The 24,379-nt window shown below is 40.7% G+C and overlaps 1 protein-coding gene across 3 annotated transcripts in view; it reads right to left on the bottom strand.

Moving 5' to 3' along the window:
- Positions 1-596: 596 nt before the first annotated feature.
- LOC122873631 (protein ELFN1-like) overlaps positions 597-24,379 on the bottom strand; it is a 107,432-nt gene continuing 83,649 nt past the window's right edge. For all 3 annotated transcript variants that reach the window (XM_044190605.1, XM_044190607.1, XM_044190606.1), the window contains 4 exons: positions 8,630-9,413; positions 8,388-8,541; positions 7,186-7,352; positions 597-6,204 (listed from right to left, as the gene is read on the bottom strand). In XM_044190605.1, coding sequence (XP_044046540.1) covers positions 4,062-6,204; positions 7,186-7,352; positions 8,388-8,541; positions 8,630-8,919 — 2,754 coding nt within the window. In that variant the 5' untranslated portion in view covers positions 8,920-9,413 and the 3' untranslated portion in view covers positions 597-4,061. The remainder of the gene's footprint in view (positions 6,205-7,185; positions 7,353-8,387; positions 8,542-8,629; positions 9,414-24,379) is intronic.

Raw genomic sequence — 24,379 nt, 5'->3', positions numbered from 1 at the left:
ATACAGTGACCTCTACAGGAGTTTAGATAATGGACACAGGAATGAGGTTTAAGTAATCATGTGGCTTTGACCTAGACAACACAGGTTTAAATCTGTTTTAAACCTTAAACCACAGCTACGCTAATGACAGAGCAACGCCTCCTGCATGTCTTGGGCTTATTGTCTAAATGCAATTTGTCATTTCAGAAATGATGCCCCTATTATTTAGATTATTTTCCAGAATAATAAGCACACTCACTGCTCTGTGGATTGTCCAGACAAACTGGGACAGTGCTATAGAAAGAGATGTTTTTGTTGAATTTTTTAAATGTAATTTTTCAATACTGAGCACCACCAACAAATTTAGTTCCCCTTCATTGTATTGTGGTGGAAGCAGCAATCTCAAAGATGGATTAACAAATTATACCAAAATTGCCTATGGCTAGATACCAGTGGAACAAAGTAAGAAAATATATTTTTTCGTGATTTGGGTAAACTGGCCCCGTAAGCATTTACTCAAGCAAAAGTAATCAATCAAACGTTGCTGAAATGTGAAAGTCCTGAGTGTGTTTAAAACTTCTGGCATACGTATGGTTTCTCCAGGAAAGGAGACAGTGAAAGAAAGGCTATTTTATTGTGCTCATTTTAATTTTTTGACAAGAAAATAAATAAAGAAAGCCTCTGAGAGATCCTATGGCACAGCGTTCTCTCTCTTACTCTCTCTTGCTCTCTTGCTCCTGAGTCATTCACTAGAAGAATACAACACAAGCTTCCACTGAGGATCTCCTTGCAGCATGCTCCATTGTCATTTCTGTCTGTTGTCAGTAGGACCTCTATTTATTTCCACTTTCTAGGCATTGTTGTTTCAAAAACACAGTTTCTCTTCGTCACGCTTCAAAGAATAGCAGTGCTGATTAGGGTCACTGTTGACTGGTCACCTCGACCGTCAGCTCGTTGTTGTCTGAATCTAGACAGGCTCTGCTACTCTCTGACACATGATAAATTCAGGCCATTATTGTTCATAAACAGAACCGGAAAAACAAACAAACAGTAGTTTAATACATCGCTACATTGATATTACTGTTACTCAAAGAATGCTCAAGTGCGGCTTAAGAATCAAGCAATTATAAAATTGCAGTCAGGAAAGTATAAGTTAAGAAACCAGGACATTGTTCGATTTTCAAAGCAATGCTAAAGTTAAAAAGATGAAAGAAAATCGAATGTTTTAAGGCTGTTGTTTAGTTAAAGCCACAATCTGGGACGTGTAATGCAGAAACAACCACGGCTCATCAGTTTTCGTTTGGATCGGATTTTTTGCTGCAGCAGTAGAGGAACCATGTTATAGCTGCTGCAGTACCAGAGGAGGTCTTTTTTTTTAACCACACAAATGAATGTGCTTTTGCAGTGCTACAAACAGCTGTGGTGATTTCACTAACCCACGATTATGGCTTTAACTGGGCTTAATGACTTGAGCATTCCAAACTCATTATAGCAGAGAAAAAAAATTTTATACAGTGTTTCCATTCACCAATAAACTTTTCATTGTTTGCCAGCTCTGTTGTTTCTATTGTGTAGTTCTCAGTGTTGTTTCAAGGCTGGAGTCAATTCTGTTTCAATTCAGAAAGCGAAGTGGGTGTGATTCAGTCAGTATAAGCATTTGTAATTACAAATTGTTTGTTAATACTGTGAATATTACAAGCTTGTTAAATTCAAAATCCACTGAATTGAAATGTTCTTGACTCCATCCCTGGTTCACGGTCTTCTTAAATGAGTTGTTGTAGCACAGTTCTGTATAGAATAAACAGCAGTATTTTTGTTATCACATTTTTCTCCTCTTTTCAGCCTCCGGTATTTAGATTCTGCAGGTATTGCAGATATACATGTAGTCTCTTTTCACCCCACTAGTGATACCACTCACATTTTACTATAACACGTCTCATATCAGGAACTTCAGTTGAAAACCTTTGATAAGGCAAAACCCCATTGCTATTACTTCAATAGATGTCTGCAGTGGCAATTATATGGGCTTCTTGTGGACAACATTTGGTTCAAATGGTGACACAAACTGGTGTGAGGAAAGTCGCCAATGAGACTTTTTTTTTTTTTAAAGCCAAATATTCCTTATTGATCTCCAATTCTGAAACACAAGTGGCCATCTAAACAAAGTTTTCTATCAGATCGATGAGGACACTGTTTGAATACAGCTTGTACATCAGAAAACAGAAAATCCAGCTGCTAAACAGTATTAAATTCTCAATGAATACATTCATCTGTGTGTGGTTGTGGTTGTGTGTGCATGAGTACACTTGAATGTGTATGTGTATGCATGTGCTAGAGTTGTAACTGTAAGGGTGATGGTGGGTAAGTAGTTGGGGCCGGGGCAGGGGCTATAAGGGTCAATTTACTACCACAGTACTTTGGTCTTAGAAATGATTGGAGGGTAGAAGGGAGCAGTGAGCCAATGGTGGTGGATCTTTTTGTGCAAATTGTTGTTCTGTTTGGCAAACTGGTGTGTATCGATGTGAAGGAGAAGAGGTCTGTAAATAGTAGTACTTAAAATAATTTCAAATACTTCTTTGTGATTTATCAAGTTGGCACAATGGCACCACAGTGGAACCAGAGGAATCCAAAAAATAAAAAGTAACCTGGGAGGTGTGAGGAGAAAAGAAAAAAGAATTGTTGATAAAACACAGTGGATCTACAGTGTATCGGGAAGGAAGCTGAGAGTTTTAGGTCTTTTCCTAAGAGTCGTTTTTTGATTTTGAACAGTGCAGATATGTTTCCCCTGTGGGAATTGAAGACATTCATTTGAAGATTAGAATTTTTAGTTCGATTTCAAAATCAAAAACGTACCATTGTAAGTGAGCAGGTAGGTAACTAACTTGGGATTGTGGTTTCTGAAAAGTCTGAAAGATTTCAAAACCATGTTGTACAAACAAAACAGTCACCTCTGTTGCAAATATAGAACTTCTCTCTCTCATCTGTACAGCGTTCCCTCTTTAGGAGGGTGAGGAGCAGGCGTAGCAGGGGTTCACCAAGAGAAAAGACGGGCTTGTTTTTGGCTCCGCAGCGAGCACATTCCTCTTGGTAGAAAAGAAGAACTCAAATGTCTCGTCCATCATACTGGTTGTCTCTGTTGGTGTGCACTTCTCAGCTGAGAGGTTCAAAACAGTCAAAACACAGTCACACGACAGAGCCATGCCATATTCAAATAATATTAATGATGAGGAGCATAGGAATAATAAGAAAACCAGTAATGTAATAATAATAATTAATAGTAATAACATATCATTCTAGGTTTTTTAAATTCTGTATATAAAAAGAGTGGCGAGGAGAAGTTGGTACACAGTAGGGCTCTACTATCCCCTTGGTTGATTTGGCACATTATACTCACTCTCTGGTGAGAGCTACCTACTCATTCTCAGCACAGTTGAATATTACTGTTGCCTGGTGACCCATCCAGAATTTGTCATTTTGATGGTTTAAATCTCCCAAATCACAGCAAATCTTTCAAAATGTCTTTTTTCGCGATGCAAAAACAACCACCCCAGCAAAGCAAAATCTTGATCAATCCACCGTTGTTATGAGAATTGGTGAGGTTAATCTGCCGTGGTCAGGTTTGATGAATGTCAGTCTCAAGGCAGATTAAAAGCATAGCCAGGCTGTTCAGGATGGGTTGCCCGGCAACATTTAAGCTTTCTATTCTTAATATTGTTTTTTTTTTTCCTTCATTCAAAACTTAGTACCAATAGCTACATAAATCTGAGCTATAATTTTCATTACATTACAAAAAGTAACTCAGTCTCTCTATAAGTTATGATTTTTGTTGTTCAATATAATATATTAGTTTGGTCCTCCTTCATGTTCTCAGAAGCAAAGGCTTGGGTTGTGTGAAGTGTTAGCCAACGTGTGTGTATATAGATGCATGTGTGCAGTTTGATTCTGTAGATCCTGTAAGTTGTGTGTGTTTGTGTGTATTTACAGGTCATTTTTGTATCAATCTGTGTATCTGTATCTGTATGTTATGGGTGCAGTGTTGTTATTTTCCATCTTCAAAGTGTTTGGGGTCTCCAGATGTGGGATCAGGTCTTCTGCTGGGCGGACACACCCTTCCAGTAGTCCAGTATGTCGTGAAGATCCTCATCCTTGGCAAACTGAACCTTTCGCCTCAGTGCGTGTCCGGCTGCCACGTATCCTTCGTCCTCCATGGACGCCTGTCGGTGCCTCTTACGGTGCAGTTTAAACCTCTCCCACAGCCCCAGGGTCGGCGTGCAGAGGAGCCCTTCCTCCTCCTCGTCTTCCTCTGGGCTGGAGCAGTAACTGAGGTTGTGGTACTGGGGTGAGAGCGGATAGTGTGGCGATAGCTGGGAGTAGGCCAGCTCCCGTTGCTTGGCCTGCCTGCTGAGGGTGAGGGGGTCTAACATGGAGGGCTTACGGCCCCCTGGGTGGTGGTGAAGCTCCTGCAGCATCTGGGGGTGGTGCTGCAGCTCCTGGAGGTGCTGCTGGGAGCCGGGATAGGAGTGGCGGTGTTCATTGTACTGACGGATTCTCTGAGCTTCAGCTCGCAAGATAGCCGCTGCCGGGGTGACTGTACGGATGGCCTCTCCTCCACCGCCTCCCCTTTCTCCTCTCTCTCCAGGTGAGGTTCTTTCGATATAGCGGGTCTCTGACGTATGATAGCCTCCCTCTGAGCGGAATGAGCGAGGGCTCCGGGCAGAGCCAGGAGAAGAGGAGGTGCTGGGCCTTTTGGAGGTTGGAGGAGCCTCTATGCTGTGGTGTCGCTGCAGTGAATGATGGTAGCTTCTCCCTCTTTCTTCTCTTCCTCCTCTTCCTCCCTTATACACTGGAGAGAGGAACTCGCCTCCTCTTTCTCCTCTCTCTCCTTGCTCAGAGAGAAGCACCAGCTGCGGCTCTGCAGTTGAAACAGCCCCTCCGCCTGCAGAAGAGGGGGATTTGATCCCCTGTTGAAAGGAGGTAGACTCAGATTTGAGAGCATCTATACAGTTGTTGATGATCTGGTTAACTTTATCAACTTCTTTAGCAATGGTTGAGATCTCTGCTACTGAGCCCTGGGGATTTGCTTGTGGCGACATCTCTCTTTCTCGCTCTCTTTCTCTTTCTCGCTCTCTTTCTCTTTCTCGCTCTCTTTCTCTTTCTCTCTCCCTCTCCCTTTCAATGCCAGACCCTCTCACCTCCATGTAGTTAAGTTTAGCAGGCTTGTGCGCCGGTGTTTCTATCACCTCCTGCAGCTTGTATGGATCTATCTCACCACCTTGAGGAAGGTAAGGCATTCTGGACAGACTTTCCCCTGCGCCAAGCTTCTGGGAAACAGATCCTCCACTCCCTCCCTCTATATCCCCTTCTCCACCATACTTGAGCTCTATCAGAGTCCTCTGGATCCTGCTCATCTTCCTCTCCTTCTCCTCCATGATCCTCTTCTTCCTCAGGCAGTGGACAATTAGGCCAAGGAAGAGTAGCATGCCAAATAAACAGCCCAAAATAGTCATAATGTAGTGGGTGGCTGACGACTGATTAGCTATCCTCTCAGCCCCGGCCCGGCGGCCAGTGGAGATGGTCAGACAGGTGTGGTTGAAGCGCAGGGAGTTTCGTATAGAAGCCACACAGTACCTGTAGTCGGTGTTAGGTTTCAAGTTCTTTAGCTCAATATCTTCTCTTTGATTTTTCAGATTCTGGATATCTGTGAAGAAGCTGTTGTTATAAAGCACCAGGATGTACATTTTCCTGTACGGATGAGGAATCTGAACCGTTATCACAGCGCTTGAATGTAGCACCTGTTTGAGCGTCATGATTGGATTGGCATCAGAGAAAATGGGACTTAAGCTGATTACCTCATCAGGAGGGGTCCCCGAAGCACAATCGTCCAATCCGCAGGGAGAGGCAAAATCTGGGGGCATGGTGGTGGAATCGGCTGAGCCAATAACATAGAAGGATGTCACACTACTGCCGTCGTCTGCACATACAAGATTGAGCACGTGCAGAGCGTTGCGTTGGGTAGGCAACCGGGGGTTCTGGCTCAGGAGGTTGTAGCCGAAGAATCCTTGAGGGGAGTCGCACACCATCCTCTCACTGGTCCTGTTGGGGAAGGCTGATAGCCAGCGTAGGAAACCCAGCAGCTCACAAGAGCAGTTGAAGGGGTTGGTGTAAAGTTCACAGGTGGTCAGCTTAGAGAGTCCAGAGAACAAACTGCCATCCAGCACCTGGATCCTGAAAAGGGACAAAGGGAAAATCATAGATTTAAAGGGAAATTTCACTTAAAGATACACTCACATAGCTGAATACAGTATCATCGCGTTGAGATGAGGAGCGGGCTACGGAGGTCTGGTGAGCTCACTCCTTCGTAACTTCGCACCCCCAGATTTCCTCCCTAGATTTTCAAACTTGTAGTCTTTAGCCCCCTCAACATGACTCGAGGCAAATTATCAGACTTTGCACAGCTCTCTCTAGAGTCTTCTTATACTTCAGTTTATGGTCTTAAAGATCTCCCAATATACCTTTCAATAAGCCCCAAAGAGTAGCTAAACAGCTGTTGCTTTTACATTAAAGTCAAGAGATCAATACCAGTACAGTACTGATAGCAAGAACAAGACAGTTATTCCCACTGAGAAAAAGTAGGAATCTCAACTTTTATTGAAAAGATGGCTTGTTGCAGCATTGCATCATGGTTTACTGATGATACTGTCAGTGAGAAAATTAGTATCTCTGCATCTTCTTCTGTGCTTGTTTTCCCTGTCTGCCCAACATCAGAAGAAAGCCGCCCTTGGGGTGATGAGACAAAGCCTGACATTTAACATTGATGTTTTGGCCCCTGTTTTTATTTGCTATATTTTCCTATCTACCTGTGCTAGAAATGTTTAAACTTGTTTTCTTCCTTTGCACGGTTAGCATCATACACCAATGAAACAAAAATATGAACCCAGAAAAGTCAGATTGCGAGTAGCCTTTGTCATTTTTTGTGTTGAATTCCCCTTTCACATTATTACTATACAACAAAACAGCTACAGTTTAGGGATGGAATAATCGATTAATCACTAAATTGTTTAGTCTATAAAATGTCAGACAACAGTTTAAAATGGCCAATTTCTGAGAGATCAAGCTAGCATTTTCAAATTGATTGTTTTGTTCAAAAAACAGAAAACATGTTTTCTCTCTCTCATTAGACACACATACACGGACCCAGGTTGATACCTGTTCATGGAGAGGTCTATATTCTCTATGTTGGGGCATTCCCAGAAGGTGTTGGGTGTAACAGTCTCGATGAGGTTGGCTTGCAGGTAGAGATACTGCAGCTTGCCCAGGCCTCGCAGCATCCCCTCTGTCAGGTTCCTCAACTTGTTAAAACCCATCTGGAGAACCTGGGGAGACAAAGACAAGTGGGATTATTCTAATCTCTGAAGAGCCGGCCAGCACCAGGCATCACTCACTACAAGCTGGGAACATATAGAACAAACACGACGGTTCAGTACAATTCATGTTTCACATGGTGATCTAAGCCTGTATGCTGTGCTGAATTTACAAAGATCTTGTTCACATTTTACCTCCTGGCACAACTCCAGCAGCTGGGTTAGATGTGTAAGCATGCCAGCTCATTATGGCCGCATTCAGCGCAGTTTGGTGAAAACACTTTTGCCTCAATGTTTCTGGAAGCTATAATGAGAGAGTGTTGTCTTTCTTGTGTGCCTGTGTGTCCATCTGTGTGTGTAATGCTGGAAGAATTTAGGTCCTTTACTCAAGTAAAAGTAGTAGTACCACAGTGTAAAAATAATCCCTTTGATTACTGAAGTCCATTCAGAATTTTATTTTTATCTTTATCTTCTACTATTATCAGCAAAGTGTACTTAAATATTAAAAGTTTAATTTAAGAATTTAAAGGGTGTTTCAATATCGATACCTAACAGATTTAAACAGACACATTTTGGTCAGTACCAAAAAAGTGTTGATACCCAGCATTAATTATATATATTACATAATGGGATTATTAGCCTGCTGATGCATTAATGCGTAGATGCATTTTAATGTTGCAGCTGGTAAAGCTGGAGCTAATTTTAACAAATTTACATACTGTCGGGTAGTTTAATCTATAAGAATGGATCATATTTTATTTACTATACTGTAACATTATCCAACACTATAACTCTCAAATAAATGTATAGGAGTAAATAATATTTCCAAATCTAGTATAGTAGAGGAGTCAAGCAACTTAACATATTGTAAGCTTAACATACCCAAAGTACCTCAAAATTGACCAAAATACAGTATTTGGTGAATGTATTTAGTTACTTTCCTCTATTGTGTGTATGTGCATTAACAAGGGCATCCAAGAACGTGCATTTGTATGGATGTGCATATGTGTGCATGTGTGTAAAAACGTACATTATGTCATTGCTCACCTGCAGGTTGAATTGTGCTGAGAATGCTCCGTCTTCCACATAGCTGATATCGTTCTTGGTGAGGTTCAGATAGGTGAGGTTGCCAAAGCGACTGAGTGAAGAATAATGGACCGAGCGTATCTTGTTCTCATTCAGCCTCAGATCCACAATAGTGCTGTTGAGAGAAGTGTGAATGCTGTAGATCTCTGGCAAAGAGGAAAAATAATGTTGACAAAACTCACTTTCATTGTAAGTTTCCTTACCTGTTAATGTGGGATGGGATGGCCTCATAAGGCGGCTGGTTCATACTGCAGATAGCCAGCCACACAAAGCCTTTCTCTCCTTCGATAAGCCAGCAGTCAGCTGTTACCATTGGCAACCGCATTACTGACAGCAGGGCGAGCCAACAGAGGAAGGAGCCGGATGTGGACAGGACCACTGATGAAGTACCTCCTGTCACGTTATGTCTCTGCCGTCCCTGTCCTGTCCTCTGAGCCATTTGGGATGTCGTCACAATATCTATTGGAGAAAGCCGACCAGAGATGCTTGCCATCTAACATTTATTCATGCAGGCTAGCGCCATTTGAAAGGGAGTGAGGGCTTGTTTGTGTAGTAATATCTCAATGTATGGTGACTTGGTGTTGCCTTTTTTGTCAGATTTGTGTCTGTACTGCTTGAGGTGTAGTCACAGCATGATAAAATGTTGCTGTTTCTCTTTAGCTTGTCTTGTAATCGTATAGCAAATTGAAGTTTGAGTTATGTTAAACATGTGTTAGGAATTAAGGATTTATCAAAGTAGAAATGAGCACAGGAATGGGATGTATCACTTCATTGGCAGTATAAGGTAAACTCTAGGTAAACTGTATCAGTTGTTTAATTAGGGGGTTACATTTGATTTTTTATGTATAAATTGGCAAGTGGAAGTTGTCCTGGTGCCAGATTGCCCGGTGCTCATGTCTGTGGCCATCTGCATCTCTGATTGGACAAGCACCTCTTTTCTTTGTTCCTCATTGCTCACTGCTCTGTACTTGGTGTGAGAACTCGTCCCTGGAGGGAAAGGGAGAGAGAGAGATGGGAGGAGGGTGTTAGAAAAGAATCGCTAATGAAACACAGTGGTTTATTTTGTGAGATACCAACAAACACAACCTTGTTATCAGCATGATGAGATAGAGGTAGTTATTTCTTCTTATATAACACTCTGGCACTCATACACACATACACACACACACACAAATGTATTCATGCACACATACATTTTCTATACTCATAAGGCATTTCTTGAAAAGTCCAGTTAGCGCACATTGATGCAGATACACAACAAGCACCTGCAAAACTTAAAAATACTCACAGCTTGCTGCTGCTGTAAGTATACACACACACACACACACACACACACACACACACCACACCATTAGCCTCAGGGCCTTGATAGGCCTGGGCTAAGAATGGCCATTACTCTGATGCTGTATCTAATTAATTAATCTGCTCTAAATAAAACACTTCCTGGGAAAAACAGCTGATGTCTGATGGAACAAGAGAGACAGAGGGAGGCAAGCAAAAGAAAGAGGTTCGCAAAGAGTTGTGGAGTGGCGAGGAGGAAAAAGTGGGTGCAAGAGAGTGGTGTTGTTTGGGGAAGGGGAGAGAGATGGTGAGATGGAGCAAAGAGTGAAGAAGAGGGAGGGATAAGGCAACAAGGAAAGAAAGAGGCACTGATTCTGTGAGAAAAAGAGGAGGCTGGGAAGAGACAGGGATGTAGAGCGGCTCTCTGTCTGTCTGGGGAATTTGCTAGAATAGTGGCTCCCTCTTCTCTTTGAGAGCCTTTTTCTCAGCTTTAAGAGCAACAAATAGGATGTGACATCATGGAGGTGAAGGAGAATGAGTGGAAAGGAGCAAAAGGTCTGGATATCCTGACAAGCATCTTTTGGCTGCTTTTCCCTCCTTATTGATTACAGATGAATAGCAAGGTAGAGAGGTGCTGATATGTCACCTCTAATCTGAGAAGGAGGGTAAAAAAGAGAATTGCTTTTTATGAATGGGACACAGCTTCTCTTAACTTTTATGTGTCCTTGTAGAGAGCAAAAGTCCTGACGTCACATCTTGGCTAGCCGTTGTTCCACTAGCTTCTGTGACTCGGTGTTATCTCTCAATGAGGGACTCTGTGATCTTTCTTTCTAAAGAAGGTAATCAGTTCCTGGGGTTTACTACGCATATTATAAGATAAACAAGTATCTACTACAGCACTTGATAGAATTTCAGCCCTTCATGGTTTTAAGAAAGTTAAACAACAAATTTGTTAGTAAGTTGTTAAGTTGAGCTGTAATTAAAAAAACTACACCTCCCATGATGAGTTGTTAGCGCAGCAGCATGTGTACTATACATTGTTACAGCTGTTCCTCCATTATCCATGATGTTGACCAACAATTTCTTCTAATATCATCTTTCCAGCTTCTTAGCTGTAATCTCTGCAGTCTAAACAAGACAAAGGTTCTACAGCCATGCTAGCAGCTCTGTGAGGCTATACTCACACTGACAATGCTAACATGCTGATGTTTTGCATATATAATGATTACCGTATTCTCTATTGTAGATTAGCGTGTTAGTATGCTAGCATTTGCTAATTAACACTAAACACAGAGCACAGTTGAAGCTGATGGGAATGTCATTAGTTTTGCAGGTATTTGGTCATAAACCAAAGTATTTTGGCCTGATGCTGACACTAGATGAAAGGTCAGGGGATCACCAAATTCATTAGGATTCATCGTTTGGGCACCATAAACGTCTGTATAAAAATTCATGACATTTCAGCTAGTATTAGTTGAGATATTTCAGTCTGAACCAAAGTGGTGGACCGACAGACCGACCTTGACATCCCCATAGCCACACCACTAGCGTCCAGTCGGGGTGGACAGTTTGATACCTAAAGTATTAATACTACTATTACTTGTTTTGAGTATCTCACGTTAGATCACATTCTAGGCACATGAGCACTCTTCTTGATGCATCTTTGCATCTCTGCTGCTGCTATCTCTTCTCAAAACACATTTTTATCGGAAAGCATATCCAGATTTTACCTGAGCTGTCTGTTTATTATATTGCTTTTATGTATTTTATTTCTTTAATATTTTATCATTCACTGTGGTATTTTTTTTCTCTTTTTGTGAAGCACTTTGTACTTTGTTTTGATAAGTGCTCTATAAATAAAGTTTTATTATTGTTATTATTATTATTATTATTATTATTATTATTATTATATGCATGCACGCAGCAAAAACAAATAACATTTAATATCATTTTGTTTACCATTTAAAAACTGTCCTGTGTTTTAACATGCATGCGATCAGGTAATTCACAGAGAATAGTAAAAAGAAATGGTTTTTGTTTGGCAATTCATTTGGTGGAAATGAAGCTGTATTCAGACGCCTTTTCATGATCAATTCATCTCATGAATCATTACACATGGCTCTCCCCTACAGGATAATATATAAGACATTTTTAATAATAAAAAGTATTGCTATTGATATTGGTGATTCTGGCCCTGTTATTACTCGGCATAATATCGAAACCAAATTGTGTGACATTGGCCACCCCAACTAGATAGCTTGTCATTCAACTGGCCTCAGTCTTTCAAGCTGGTGACATTTAATCTGCAACAGTCTTGGGCTTGTGGGAAATGGTGTTTTTATAGGCAGCTAAAAACAGAAATATTAAATAGACAACAATATTACTCTTTTTTTTTTTAATTGTACCATCCCTGTCTAGACAAATGGAGTGAATCACACAACATATTGTTGAGCAACGTTATGTTGCAGTGCTGGATTTTTAGTATTTTGTGTTATTGCAAATGTCAGTGTGATTTTGGAGGACGTTTCCTTACCTCTACAGAACCTGGAAGTTCTGATTTAATCTGGGCTTTCTATGTGAAAGTCACAAATGTGCACTAGCGTACGTGAGCGTTAGTAGGTGTGTACGCACATGCAAAGGCTTTTCCACCAAGTCAGCATAATCTATAATTGATGGTGAGACTTCCTCCCCATAGCATGAGACAAACTACCCAGTTAGGCCACCAGAGAAAGGGTAGGAACTGCTGCCAGCTATACACACAAACAAACAAACACACATACGCACAGGAAATGTCCATTTTGCTGACCAAGGCTTAAGCTCGGATAAACAAACAGTTGAGAACGGAGAACATGGGGGTGTAGAGACAGGAGGGGAGACCAAACAGTTTAGTTAACATGCAGAGACGGCTGATTTCTGCCTGACCTCTTTTTATACCGAGGTAAGTGATGTTGGCTGAAGGGCCAGAAGACAGAACAGGAGTGCAGGGCAGCAGGGAGCAGAAAGAGATACAGTAGCAGTTACTGGCTTGCATTTGACCTCCTTTTGTAGTAAATGCAGTTGTTGTAGCTAACGTGATATACGCAGAAGGAACTGTTAAGAGTCTGTCGGCCTCTTTTCCATTTTGCATCATTCATCGCCTTCCCCGACCGCGCTCGAGCTCTCTGTGCGTACAAACACATGCCGCTGCTGAGAACAACTGTGTGGAATATTCCAGCACTCAGCATCATGACCGGCTCGCTTTCCAGTCATGTCACACTCAAAGATTTATAGGGTACAAACCGTCATATGGAGGGAGACTGAGGTGGACTCTAACCTTGCTTTACTGAAAGGGTGACTGCTATGGTGTCATGTAGATGTACATGTTTTCTGAAAGAAAATATGAAACCTGGAGAGTGTTTTGGGCTTGGTCATACTACTCTGATACACACAAACAGACAGCAGTGCGTCACCTTTCTCACACACTGCTAAACAGCAGGGTACTGAGCCTCTCTACATGAGCGTTTTTCTGCATAACATCCCTATTTTATTCAGCACATCTCCACACACACACACACACACACACACACACACACACACACACACACACACACACACACACACACACACACACACACACACATAGTCAAAAGCAGCCAAACAAAGTCCAGTGTCCTTTGAATCTAGATGTCTTAAAACTGACATGACTGAGTATCTTCATACACTTGATCTTAATCTCAGCGAGCCAGCAGCTTGTAAGAGAGAAATCAACAGCAACAAATGAGGCAAGTTAACAAAAATATTTTAAATAGAAACAGACTAAAAAGTTTTAAGCTTCCACAACAGAAAACAACATCTTTATTGTATTTCCGATGTGGCGATTCTCCTCTCAGACCGCTCTGCGTATCCAGAGTCGGGCTTAAAAAATGCAATAAAGATGTTTAGGATGTTTTTTTTCTTTCTACCTCTGCCTGGAAGCTACATTTCAGTCTTGTTTGTTTGATACAGATTTCAGTGACATCTGGTTGAAGGTTAGGCCATGGGCCAAGGAAAAAGTGGTTACATTTTGGTGCAGATTTGATGTAGGTACAGATGCTGATTTGCCTTTTAAGATGTTCTTTTCTTAAAATACCAAAACTAACAGCTTTGTTTAAGGCATGCACTCTCTTTGTGCTTTCTAAGTACAGTAGCTGTGGTTTAGTTTCAAATGTTTTCTTATAAACTGACTCCACTTACACTTCGGTTTTATTACGGATTTAATGAACAAGGACAACATGTTAGTTAGAATGTTAGAATGTTCCCCCCTAATTCTAGTCTTTATGCTAAGCTAAACTAACTGTCTCTTTACTGTTCATGTTTAACGTACAGACATGAGAGTGGTATCGATCATCTCATCTATCTCTCGGCAAGAAAGCAAATAAGCATATTTCACAAACTGTTTCTATGCCTTTAAATATAACTGCTACATGTCACAGCCCTTAGCCAAGACTTTAGCCTAATCATAATTCTAATTTAGTCAGTAGTTTAGTAAATCTGGGTTATTACAAGTTGGGTCTTACTGTAGTTTTTGCCCTCCTTTTTTATCAGTTATGACAACCTTGTACTCACCAAAGTAACTGCTGAGATCTGGGAACACAGCAACATCGCTACAACAAAGGCAAGAAACATGAGCAGTCAGATGATCAGACAGGTTGGAAACAAGCCAGTTAAGAGTTTACTCCGATTGTTTAATCCACTTCATTGGGAGGTAAAACCTTGTCAGTAATAATCCCTCATTGCAGTAATGATAGTAGGTCAAAGTGGAACCAGAAAGTCAGCTTGTAAACTGATACATTTTTTTAATGAACTGTTTGGATCATAATTTGACCTTCTGCCTTGGATTTCTCATTCAAATAAGTTTGTTTAAAACCTGTATTATTGTAGAAACTGGTTGGGTTTCTTGTCGCTGCGTTACCAGATCTCAACAATTAAACGGATTGTAAAATGTTATTATTAATTGAATGATGGCCATACTTGGGAAAATAAAACCCAAGTTGTAATAAACCAGAATTATCCTTTATCACTGAAACGTATTTTAGTCCCCACACATATGTGATAAATACCAACTACACACACGCGCACTTCCCATTCCAGCACCCCACCATCTTCTTTTTTTCCATGTGACTGATGAACAGCACTTAGGAGATGGGTTATACTCCTGGGCAGGTTGTGAGTGAGGCAGAAATATGAGCACATTAATAACAGGCACACATTAATGTATGCACATACATGGACAAAGAACCAGACACACACACAGAGTTCACCATCTCAGTGTGTAGTACTGCATCACACACTCTGCCAGTACTCCCATTACTATTCCAAACCAGTGTGGATAACAGCAGCACCCAACAAAACTGCGAGGAGCCATCAACAGAAAAATGATGATGGTGGTGAAGGAAAAGCAGAAAGACAAATGACTCATGATGCCCATATACAGTACTGTATGTGTGTTAGGACTTACTGTAAATCCATACAGTACTGAGAATAAGGCAGCTTCTCCTGTTTACTGTCCAGTACCAAAGGAGGAAGATGTGATTGCATTTGTTGCAATGTGGCATCAGGATGCAGTGTTGTTATCTGCAGTTTAAAGTTATCCTTAAAATGTTCATGAAATCATACCCCATTTTTGATACTATTTAGCCATTCAAAATATTTACATTTAGTGGTTACCTAGTAGAGTCTGCCATTCCCACACTGAATTCAGATTGCCACCTAAACACATGGAATAATGCACACATCTAATCCAGCACTGTTTGCTGTTCACTCTCTTTACACAGTGTATGAAGTTACTGCTAATGCAGACATTTCCTACTGCTGGTGTTTCACATAAAAAGCGTTCAACTGGCGAAACACGGAGGGGTTTTTATTGTGAAGCATCCACAGGAAGTGCAATATTTGTCACTGAGGTTAGCGCTAACCGAGATCATTCATCATCAAAAATGCATCTACATAACAAAAGACATGGTCATTTTCGGCATTTTTCGGCAGGGGATAAGTTTTAAATATTGCAGCGAGCAATAGAACAAGAAGAAGCAGCCACAGTGAGCAGTTGCAATTGTTTTTGACTGACTTCTTTATTAAAACATTGTGAGTTTGTTTGGTTGCATTGTAGACAGATACACCAGCTGTTTTTCTGTCATATTTCTGACGAAGTAGCTGCTCAAGGAGTGTTTGCTGTAGTATTAAACTAATTTTAGTCATCTTAAAGATAAAACTTTAGGTTACACTTTATTTGGATAGTCCGCCTACAGATAGTTCATTTGTAACATTTCAACAGCTTATTAGTTGAGATTCAACAATACAACTGTTTCACAAATAAAACCGAAAAACATCTTGGTTAGGGTGTGTTCATAATTTCAATTCAATTCAATTCAATTCATTCACTTTTATTTATATAGCGCCAAATCATAACAGAAGTTATCTCATTGCACTTTTCCTATAGAGCAGTTCCCACAAACTGGTTATTTTCCATCACCACAAATGGACCCATGAAAGAGAGACGGCTAATGCTAGCTAGACTTCCTACTTTGTACAATGAATAACGAACACAGCACTGAGTGTGTTAGAGCTGTTGAAACATGAACCAAAAGTAATGTCTAGTGGGAATCAATGAAAGAGTGAAAGCCACTTAGCCTAGCATGCTAGCTTCTACTTTCTGAGTGAAATACTAATAGCACGATGGGTCCCCCCAAATGTTTAATGTTGTGAAGGGACGGATGTCTTAAATCACTAACAGTGGGTAGCGCGCCACAGAAGTTGATAGCGTGTATCTATAAATGTCAGTTGAAGGCTTAAGCTGAGATGCTGTTTACATACATATTGTATATCCAAAAACTGTTTTATCCTCTTTTGAAAAATGGAAGATTATGCACAATAGCTATTGTATCATTTTAGTTTATATTTCATTACACAAAAAGTGTCCAGAAATTCCAATTTCTGTTCAACTTCAATGTTTTCCTCGCTTCTAGCTGCAGAGTTCTTTATTTTACTTTCAAACACTCTCCGGCTACTCTGCAAACTCTGTCATACGCAGCTTCTCTTAATGCTGTATGTATCCTAAAATTTACATGGCTATTTTAGGATTGCTCCCAAATAATTTAGGTATTTATGTAACACAGAAATACGAACGTTAGTAGTGTACAGTTTTTCCCTTTGTTGCCTCAAGCCCTGACAGAGATGTGCTAGACAGTCTTTATGATGCCTTGAGTTCATCGTGTAAATTTGTCTGCTTAAAGGCTTGAAAACTCAGAAACTCATTTCTCTGCCGGAGTTCAAAGCCTTCATTGGAGCTGTGCGAGATGAATCCATGGGAGTTGTCATTGCTCTGAATAAGTTGTTGTTTTTTTTTTTTTTTTTTGGCTTTAGGCCTCTCTCTCTTTCTGTCGGTATGTCCCCAGAACCTTCTCCTCTGTAGTATTTATCTAAAATTTCATCTACATTATGCTTACTCTTTGTTGGCAGGCTCTCCCTTGCAGATTTTGGATTTCAGAAGGTATAACCTAGTTAAATATAGATTTAACCGAAAAAAAGACAAAGAAATTCCCTTTGCCTGTGTTTTTACTATGAAGCGTATTGATTCCCCAGGACATGGAGATGTCAAACTGTGGACAAGCTTGTGAAGAATTAATCTTTTCTCAGTGTCTTGGGACTTCACATCAAACCGTATTACACAGTCTGTTCTGGGCAGTACAAAACTGCTCGCCCCCTGGTGTACATGCCCTCACACACACAAACACACACACACTTTGCAGGGCACAAATGACACATGAGATTTGTGCAATCGATGAAAGTGAGTCATCTGGATTAGATTAGATTACAGAGCAAGAAGAAGTGAGGAGGAGGGAAAGAAAGAAAGAGGAGAGTGGACATACGGGAGTGAAATAGAGAAATAGAGTCAGATCAAAAAGCAGCTTGCTCCGCGGCAAGTACAACTACACCTCTCACGCCGGGAGACAGAGCGAGTGTGCGTCTGTCTGTCGTCCACATGATTCAAAGACATCCATAAGAATGTAATTTGTTTTGACCCCCCTCCCTCTCCTCCCTCTCAGAGTGATTGACTTTTACGGAAATAAGGCTTCAACATCACACAAAATCACACATCCCTGATGGGGAGCGAAAGCCTGCGTCTTTTCTCGCCCCCTCTCCTCCGCCTCGGGGGTTTTAAAAGAGGGGGGGTTGAGGGGCTGTGGTGGGGCTAGGGGTGGGGAGTTGGGGGTTGAGCTGACGTCCAGACTTGGAGTGATGGACGTTTCTGTAAGAGATATGGAAACACGGAGCGTGACGGACATTTCTATTATAGAAATATTCCACTGCCTGCTACCCAGCCTGTGGTGTTGACAGAGAGAGAGAGACATTCACTGCTGTGTTATTGTGTTATAGGGGATGGCAACTAGGACAAAATGGGGAAAATAACAATGCTATTGATATATGCTCTTTTATTTTTCTCATCACGGTATAACATCTTCTCATCTGTCTCTGTCTTCTTTCTGTGGCAGTGTCTCTCACTGTCTATCTGTGTGTCTATCTCTATCTCTGCCTTTGCAGTGTGGGGGTTATGCCAGAATAATAGGCACTGCTGATATAAATCTCCTCCATCGACCCTGTGGGGCTGCACTTGTCAATCCCCTGCAGAGAGAAGTGATGTGAGTTGCCATAGATGATCCTCTGTGGCGAAGCAATGTATGGTTATGTAATGCGTTTAGTATTCAGAGAGGAGAAAGGAAAAAGAAGAGAACGGGGAGAGAGAAAAGATGGGAAGCAGAGGTGGAAAGAGTCAGCGCTACATGAGAGAGAGTCGAGAAAATGAGAGCAAGGACCAGAGTGGAAATATGTAAAAAAAAAAATTCCTTGTCGTTGTGCTTTTTATGGTCAAATTAAAAATAAAAATAAACTAAAGTGTGTCCGGTAGTATATACTGTATACTATACTTCATATTTACAAAACAATCTTACCTCAGGGCTCATTTAGTAGCTGTTCTGGAGCTTTCAGTTATATCATATTAACAGATGCCGTTTGCTCCTTAGTCATGAAAGTTGTCATGGAAAGCTCCAGACCAGCTACTAAATGGACCTTGAGATGACACTGTTTTGTCAGCTGCTGTTTCCAAGGTCAAGATTGAACTCTGAACCTCAACTATACTACATATAGTTTTTCAGTATTTATTTTAAATCAGTTAATAAATTGCATTTAAATTATGCATTAAAAAAAGAAAGAGAAGAAGAAAAAGAAAAAAGAAGAAGTAAAAAGTTCATTAAATGTGCTAATTAATAATTAGACACTACATGGCCAAAGGTATGTGAACAGCCGTGTTTACATACTGTTGTGTACTTGTGGTCTGGGGCTGTTTTTCACAGTTCCCTTGGTTCAAATTAAGGTAAATCTTAATGTTACAGCATGCTACATAATGATATTTTAGACCAGTAATACCCATACTTTTTTTCTTATGACCCCTTTATATACATAAAGTCACATGTACTTGTCACCTTTCATAACAGATTGCATATCTATGAATTTTGAACATGTGAGCAGTTCACTCAAAGAGGGATTTTCCCATTCCAGATGATTTCATTTCAGGCCTTCAAAAAGTGTTTAGATTTAATATTATGAATAAATATATAATATTTATAGTATTTCACAAAAAAGATTTTTTTATTCATCTGTACAATCATCTGGGGACCCCTTACATTTATCTCACGATCCCTTGACCCAGAGGTTCTGAACCACAGTTTTAGACAATAACATGCTTCCAACTTCGTGGAAGTTGACGAAATGGTGACCTCAACCGCAAGGCCTTATTGCCGGACATCAGTGGCCAACCTCGTCGAGGCTCTTGTGGATGAATGGGTGTAAATCCCTGCAGCCAGGTTCCAAAATCTTGTGGGAAGCCTTCACAGAGGGACATAGCAGCAAAGGGGTGGGCACATCTATATTAATGTCCACATAAATCACATACAGGTGGATTCTTAAAGTGTCCACAAAATTTTGGCCATATAGTGAATTTCCTTAGGTATACTGAACAAGTTTATACATATTTTGGCGGCACACTAAAGACTCTGTAGATTAGATGCCAGAAAGAGGTAAAACCTGTGTCAGGTGTGAGACAGACAACAGTGTTGATGGTGTGAAATGTACATCAGAAAATTACCACCATCACCTGACATAGCACTTCTCCAAAAGCTGATACACACACACACACACACACACAGGCCTGCACAGAAAAACAAACACGTACACAGGTGTGATAACTGTGTCTGTGTTTGTGTGTAGTCTGTCTCTCTCGGAGCAGGCAGTAGGCCAAAGAGGGTTTTAACACGCTTAATGGGATTTCACACTCCGAAGTACACACCCGTACACACTCTCGGACACACACTAATGTTGAAGATAAACATGTCTGAAAGCTATGTGTGATCCCAGACAAATAAACACACACACCCACACATGCAAACTCTCTGATATAAAAGGATTTGTCAGGCTCCCACATTGTACACATGCAAAACTAATGGACTCCAATATACACACAGTGACATTACTGTTACTCACTCATTTCCAAAAGACGTGGCTTTACATACCTGCCAGAATGGAAACACATACACAGGCAGCTGTATCCAGCATCAGTGCTGCATTAGTGCTACAGTGGTCATTGTGACCTGTTCCACTGCAAATCTATCTTTTGAGTATAAAATACTTGCTGCCTGAAGGGCTTGAAAAGTGGCTCTGAAAAGTTTGTAGCTTGCTTTTTTTGCAGAGGATGACAGCTCTAGTAAGAATGGATTCCCACAAGTTACTATAGATCCCAAAGGTGATATAGAGTCATAGCAAAAAAAATGTGTCAAAATGTTCATAGAAACTTTTCCAATTACTCTTGCACCATAAACCATTTCTCCACTGTTGATCTGTATATTCAGTTTGTTCCACACACTCATTGCTTTGATAATACATGACTAAATACAATACTTCTGGCGGAGCTTCTGAGCTACAGTACAGGGAGATGATAGTGCTACATAAAAGAAGTGTAAATAGCTATTTTGTGGAGAAACTATGAGTGTTTGGAACATACTGAACAATACAGATCAACACCGGGAAAGTACATTATGCTGCAGGAGAAGTGTGAGAAGTTTCCATTTACATTTTGACACTTTTTCCTGTGTCACTGTTGGAATCCATTGTAAGGGACAAATCACACCAGCATTTATAACAACAATAGCGCAGACCAAAATCATTTTATTTCAATGGAATCACTGTAATCTGTGGATTCATTTATTCATTTACAGTCATTCATTTGACAGATGCTTTTGTCCAAAGTGACGTACAAATGAGGTACAATCCAAGCTCACGGATACAAAGTAAATATGCATGGAGCTTTCATGTAAATTCACCCTGTTGACCTCAAGTTGTCTTGAAAGTGCTGATCTTTGAGACAACGGAGAGCCCGAGTCTAAAATGAAAGAAGCTACCATATTAGCTGTGTTGTGGATCGTCCTGGTGGACTAGTGGTTACAACGCATATCATATAATCACAGCTTCCCCGGTTTGATTCTGGCCAACAACCATAAAGTGCATTTCCATCCACCTGTTTATATCCACATTTTCAATTTGCACATAAAAAAACCTGAGTGGAAACGCTGGAAATTTGACTCAAAGACTAAATATTGCTACACTTGGCAGAGGTGGAAAAGTTGGTGTATCAGTAAAAGCAAAATGTGAGAAGTTCAATGGAAACAGAGAATTAATCATGACATACTCGAAGCATGTGACTTTAACATCCACAGAAGCTTCCACTGGAGAGACGAAAACATCAGATCTGTGCGGAGCGATGAGGAGACTGTAACGTTCCTCAGATTAATACATGAAACAAACATAAATGCAATATTTCCTGCATATTTTTCGACATCGTTATTTGTTTGAGGTTTGACTGGTGCTCTTTCAATGACGTCATCTTGTTGCACCGTCTTCTTCTGCAATGGTTTAATGACACCAGCTGTTTTTCTCGATGCTCTCAATTTGCGTAACAGTAGTGGATGGAAAGCGCGATAATTTGATTTTCTGGAAATTTGGCTGAAATTTGCATTAAATTTGGATGGAAATCTGGCTATTGTTGCAAGTTGCCTTCTCTCTCTCCCCATGTTTCTTGTCAGTAAAGGCAAAACGCAAATAATAATAATCTTTCAAAATGTTAGCTGTATTGTTATCAACTTATCCAGTTTTATATAATTATGTTCTGCCTGAGTATAAATTAGTCCACAAAACAGATGTAGCATGATTTTCAGTCAGTCATGTGACAGCAATGGAATGTACAAATAAGTTGTCTTGAATTAATTGTGTCAACTGACAGCACATGGAATCATTGCATCACCACGATTGCAGCACCACCTATTTCACGAGGGCGTAAATTAATTTCACTGTGCTGCATTAACTAGGCACCAACTGCTGTGAATCCAAGCTGCCTAAAGCTGCCAATCTCCCTAAAGGAGCAAGATACCACCTTTTAAGCCTACAGGCGGTGAGAATTTGATACTCAGAAGATTGATTTTTTTGGTGAATTATTCCTCTAAGAGCTGTTTAGACAGATAATATTCAAAAACAGATGTGTTATGGATCAATCTAATGTTCCTCCAGAAAATAGTCTCCAGAGTTCTCTGAGAGGTGGACAGAATTTTTCCAAACAACCAGCTCTACTGTAGTTATCTGTTGTCTTCAGAGCATGCAGTAAAATATGCGACCTCTACACTGAGAGAGTGAGTGAAAGCGCGAGAGAGATTTCTTAGTAATAGAAAGCAGAGCTTATGTGCTCTGGTAGGTGGACCGTGTTATGGCCTGTCTGAAAACTTCTGCAAAGTTTGGCTTTAGAACTTCAACAGACAAATGACCGGGGCTACATCCCATAACTCATACGAAAGCGTATCTCTTTCTCTCTCTCTCTCATACACGAACACATACACACAGATAGCAGCAGCTGAAGAAGCATCACTCAGACACCTCAAGCTGTTAATTTCCTTCCTGTCTTGATACATGCAGCCAACTGTGAAATGTTATAAAAGCAGCATCAGTGTGTCTGCTGAACACATGCACAAACGCACACAGCCAAAATCACTTTTTTTGACTGCCACTTCTTGATAAACACATTACGGTTAAAAGTATTCATACAACCCATAACTCTGCCAAGATGTTTGTGTCTCTGCATGCCTGTCTGCTTGTGTTGTTCGCTTTGTGTGTGTCTGCATGTGTGTGTTTGTGTGTGACAGACACCAGTGAGTTGGTGTCTGAATTTGGGAGGTCGAACGTAATGGAAATGCTGCTCACCTGCTATCCAGGTTGCTGCTGTGTTGACAGATAGAGAGACAACCTCTGCTGTGGCGACAGCAATTGAGATAAATGATGGAAATGAGGAACAATATGTAGAAACTGTATGAAACAAATGTATGAGCATTATCAAAAACAGAGCAGACCAGGCTGCCTACAAGGCATTGAGTCCTCATCAACAACAGTTAAAGTTACCCATTACTTACAGATGAGCATAATAATTTCTCTGTACAATTAAGACATCAAATGCGAGGGTCACGTATAAACAAACCAGCCTATAACAACACACATACAGTATGCATGATCAATTTTATGCGTGATCCATGATGATAAAGATACAGAAAAATAGAAATGCATGGCAAAAATTGCATATTATCAATATTTCAGAGACTCCCCAGAAATTCACAAATCATGTTTTCAGGGGAGCTCATGTCTTATTAACAGGAGCCAAGCTCCCCCTGGCTTCCCTGTAGTTCACACCCTGGTCATATTGCTAACTGCTGCCTCTTTTTGCTAGAGCCCACTCTGTTAAGTAAAGTTATAAAATAAAACTAACAGCAGCAGCCTGTAGCTGCTTGTAGGATCAGAGGTTGCCAGTAGCCCAAGCGGCGGAGTTGCATTCTGCTGCCGCCCATTCATAACACAGAACACAAATGTTGCTGGATGGCAGACGCAGCAATAGCAGCTCACTGTCTGACAGCACCTTAATTCTTCTGTTGTTAAATTCTGATTAGTGTGTTTCCAACAGAACCCCATCCACTTCAATGCAGTGTGAGGACGAGTGGACAAAACACAAATATGGAAATATCTCCTGTAGAATAACCAGTGTTGTTCTAACTGACAAAGAATAGTCAAGTCAAGTCACAAATATCACAAATCACAATTTCCCTCATGGGGCTTTGAATACTGTTTCACGTAGGAGCCCACTGAAATAGAAACAAAAAATTCCATAAACTTGTATCAGTGGCAGCCAATAATGCATTTTTTTTAAAAACACTGAGGATAAAAACAAAATTTCTTATATCATGTTTATATTTGTGTGTTGCTGCTCTCTCTCAGTTCATGTGAGAGCCAGCGTGTGCCTACTTTGTAAATGTGTGTCTGGATAATGGAGAAACCAGTGATTGATGGAAAGGTTAATCATTCTAGACAGATGGTATGTGCTGCTAAATCAGCATTAGGTGAAGTCAGACTCTCTCTCTGTTTGTGTGTTTGTGTGTGTGTGTGGGTGTGGACATCAATGCGTGCATGCCTGCTTAAGCTGTAATGAGCGGGTGTCCGCCACTCGATTGGCTGTGAGTGGAGGGAGACCCGGCCAGTCAGGTATCATGGGAACCAGCAGCCTCATTATTTTCAGT

This window comes from Siniperca chuatsi, linkage group LG3, assembly GCF_020085105.1.
Source record: "Siniperca chuatsi isolate FFG_IHB_CAS linkage group LG3, ASM2008510v1, whole genome shotgun sequence".
NCBI classification, from domain to species: Eukaryota; Metazoa; Chordata; class Actinopteri; order Centrarchiformes; family Sinipercidae; genus Siniperca; species Siniperca chuatsi.
The sequence above is the reverse complement of the archived record's forward strand: the minus strand, read 5'-3'. Positions and strand labels throughout refer to the sequence as shown.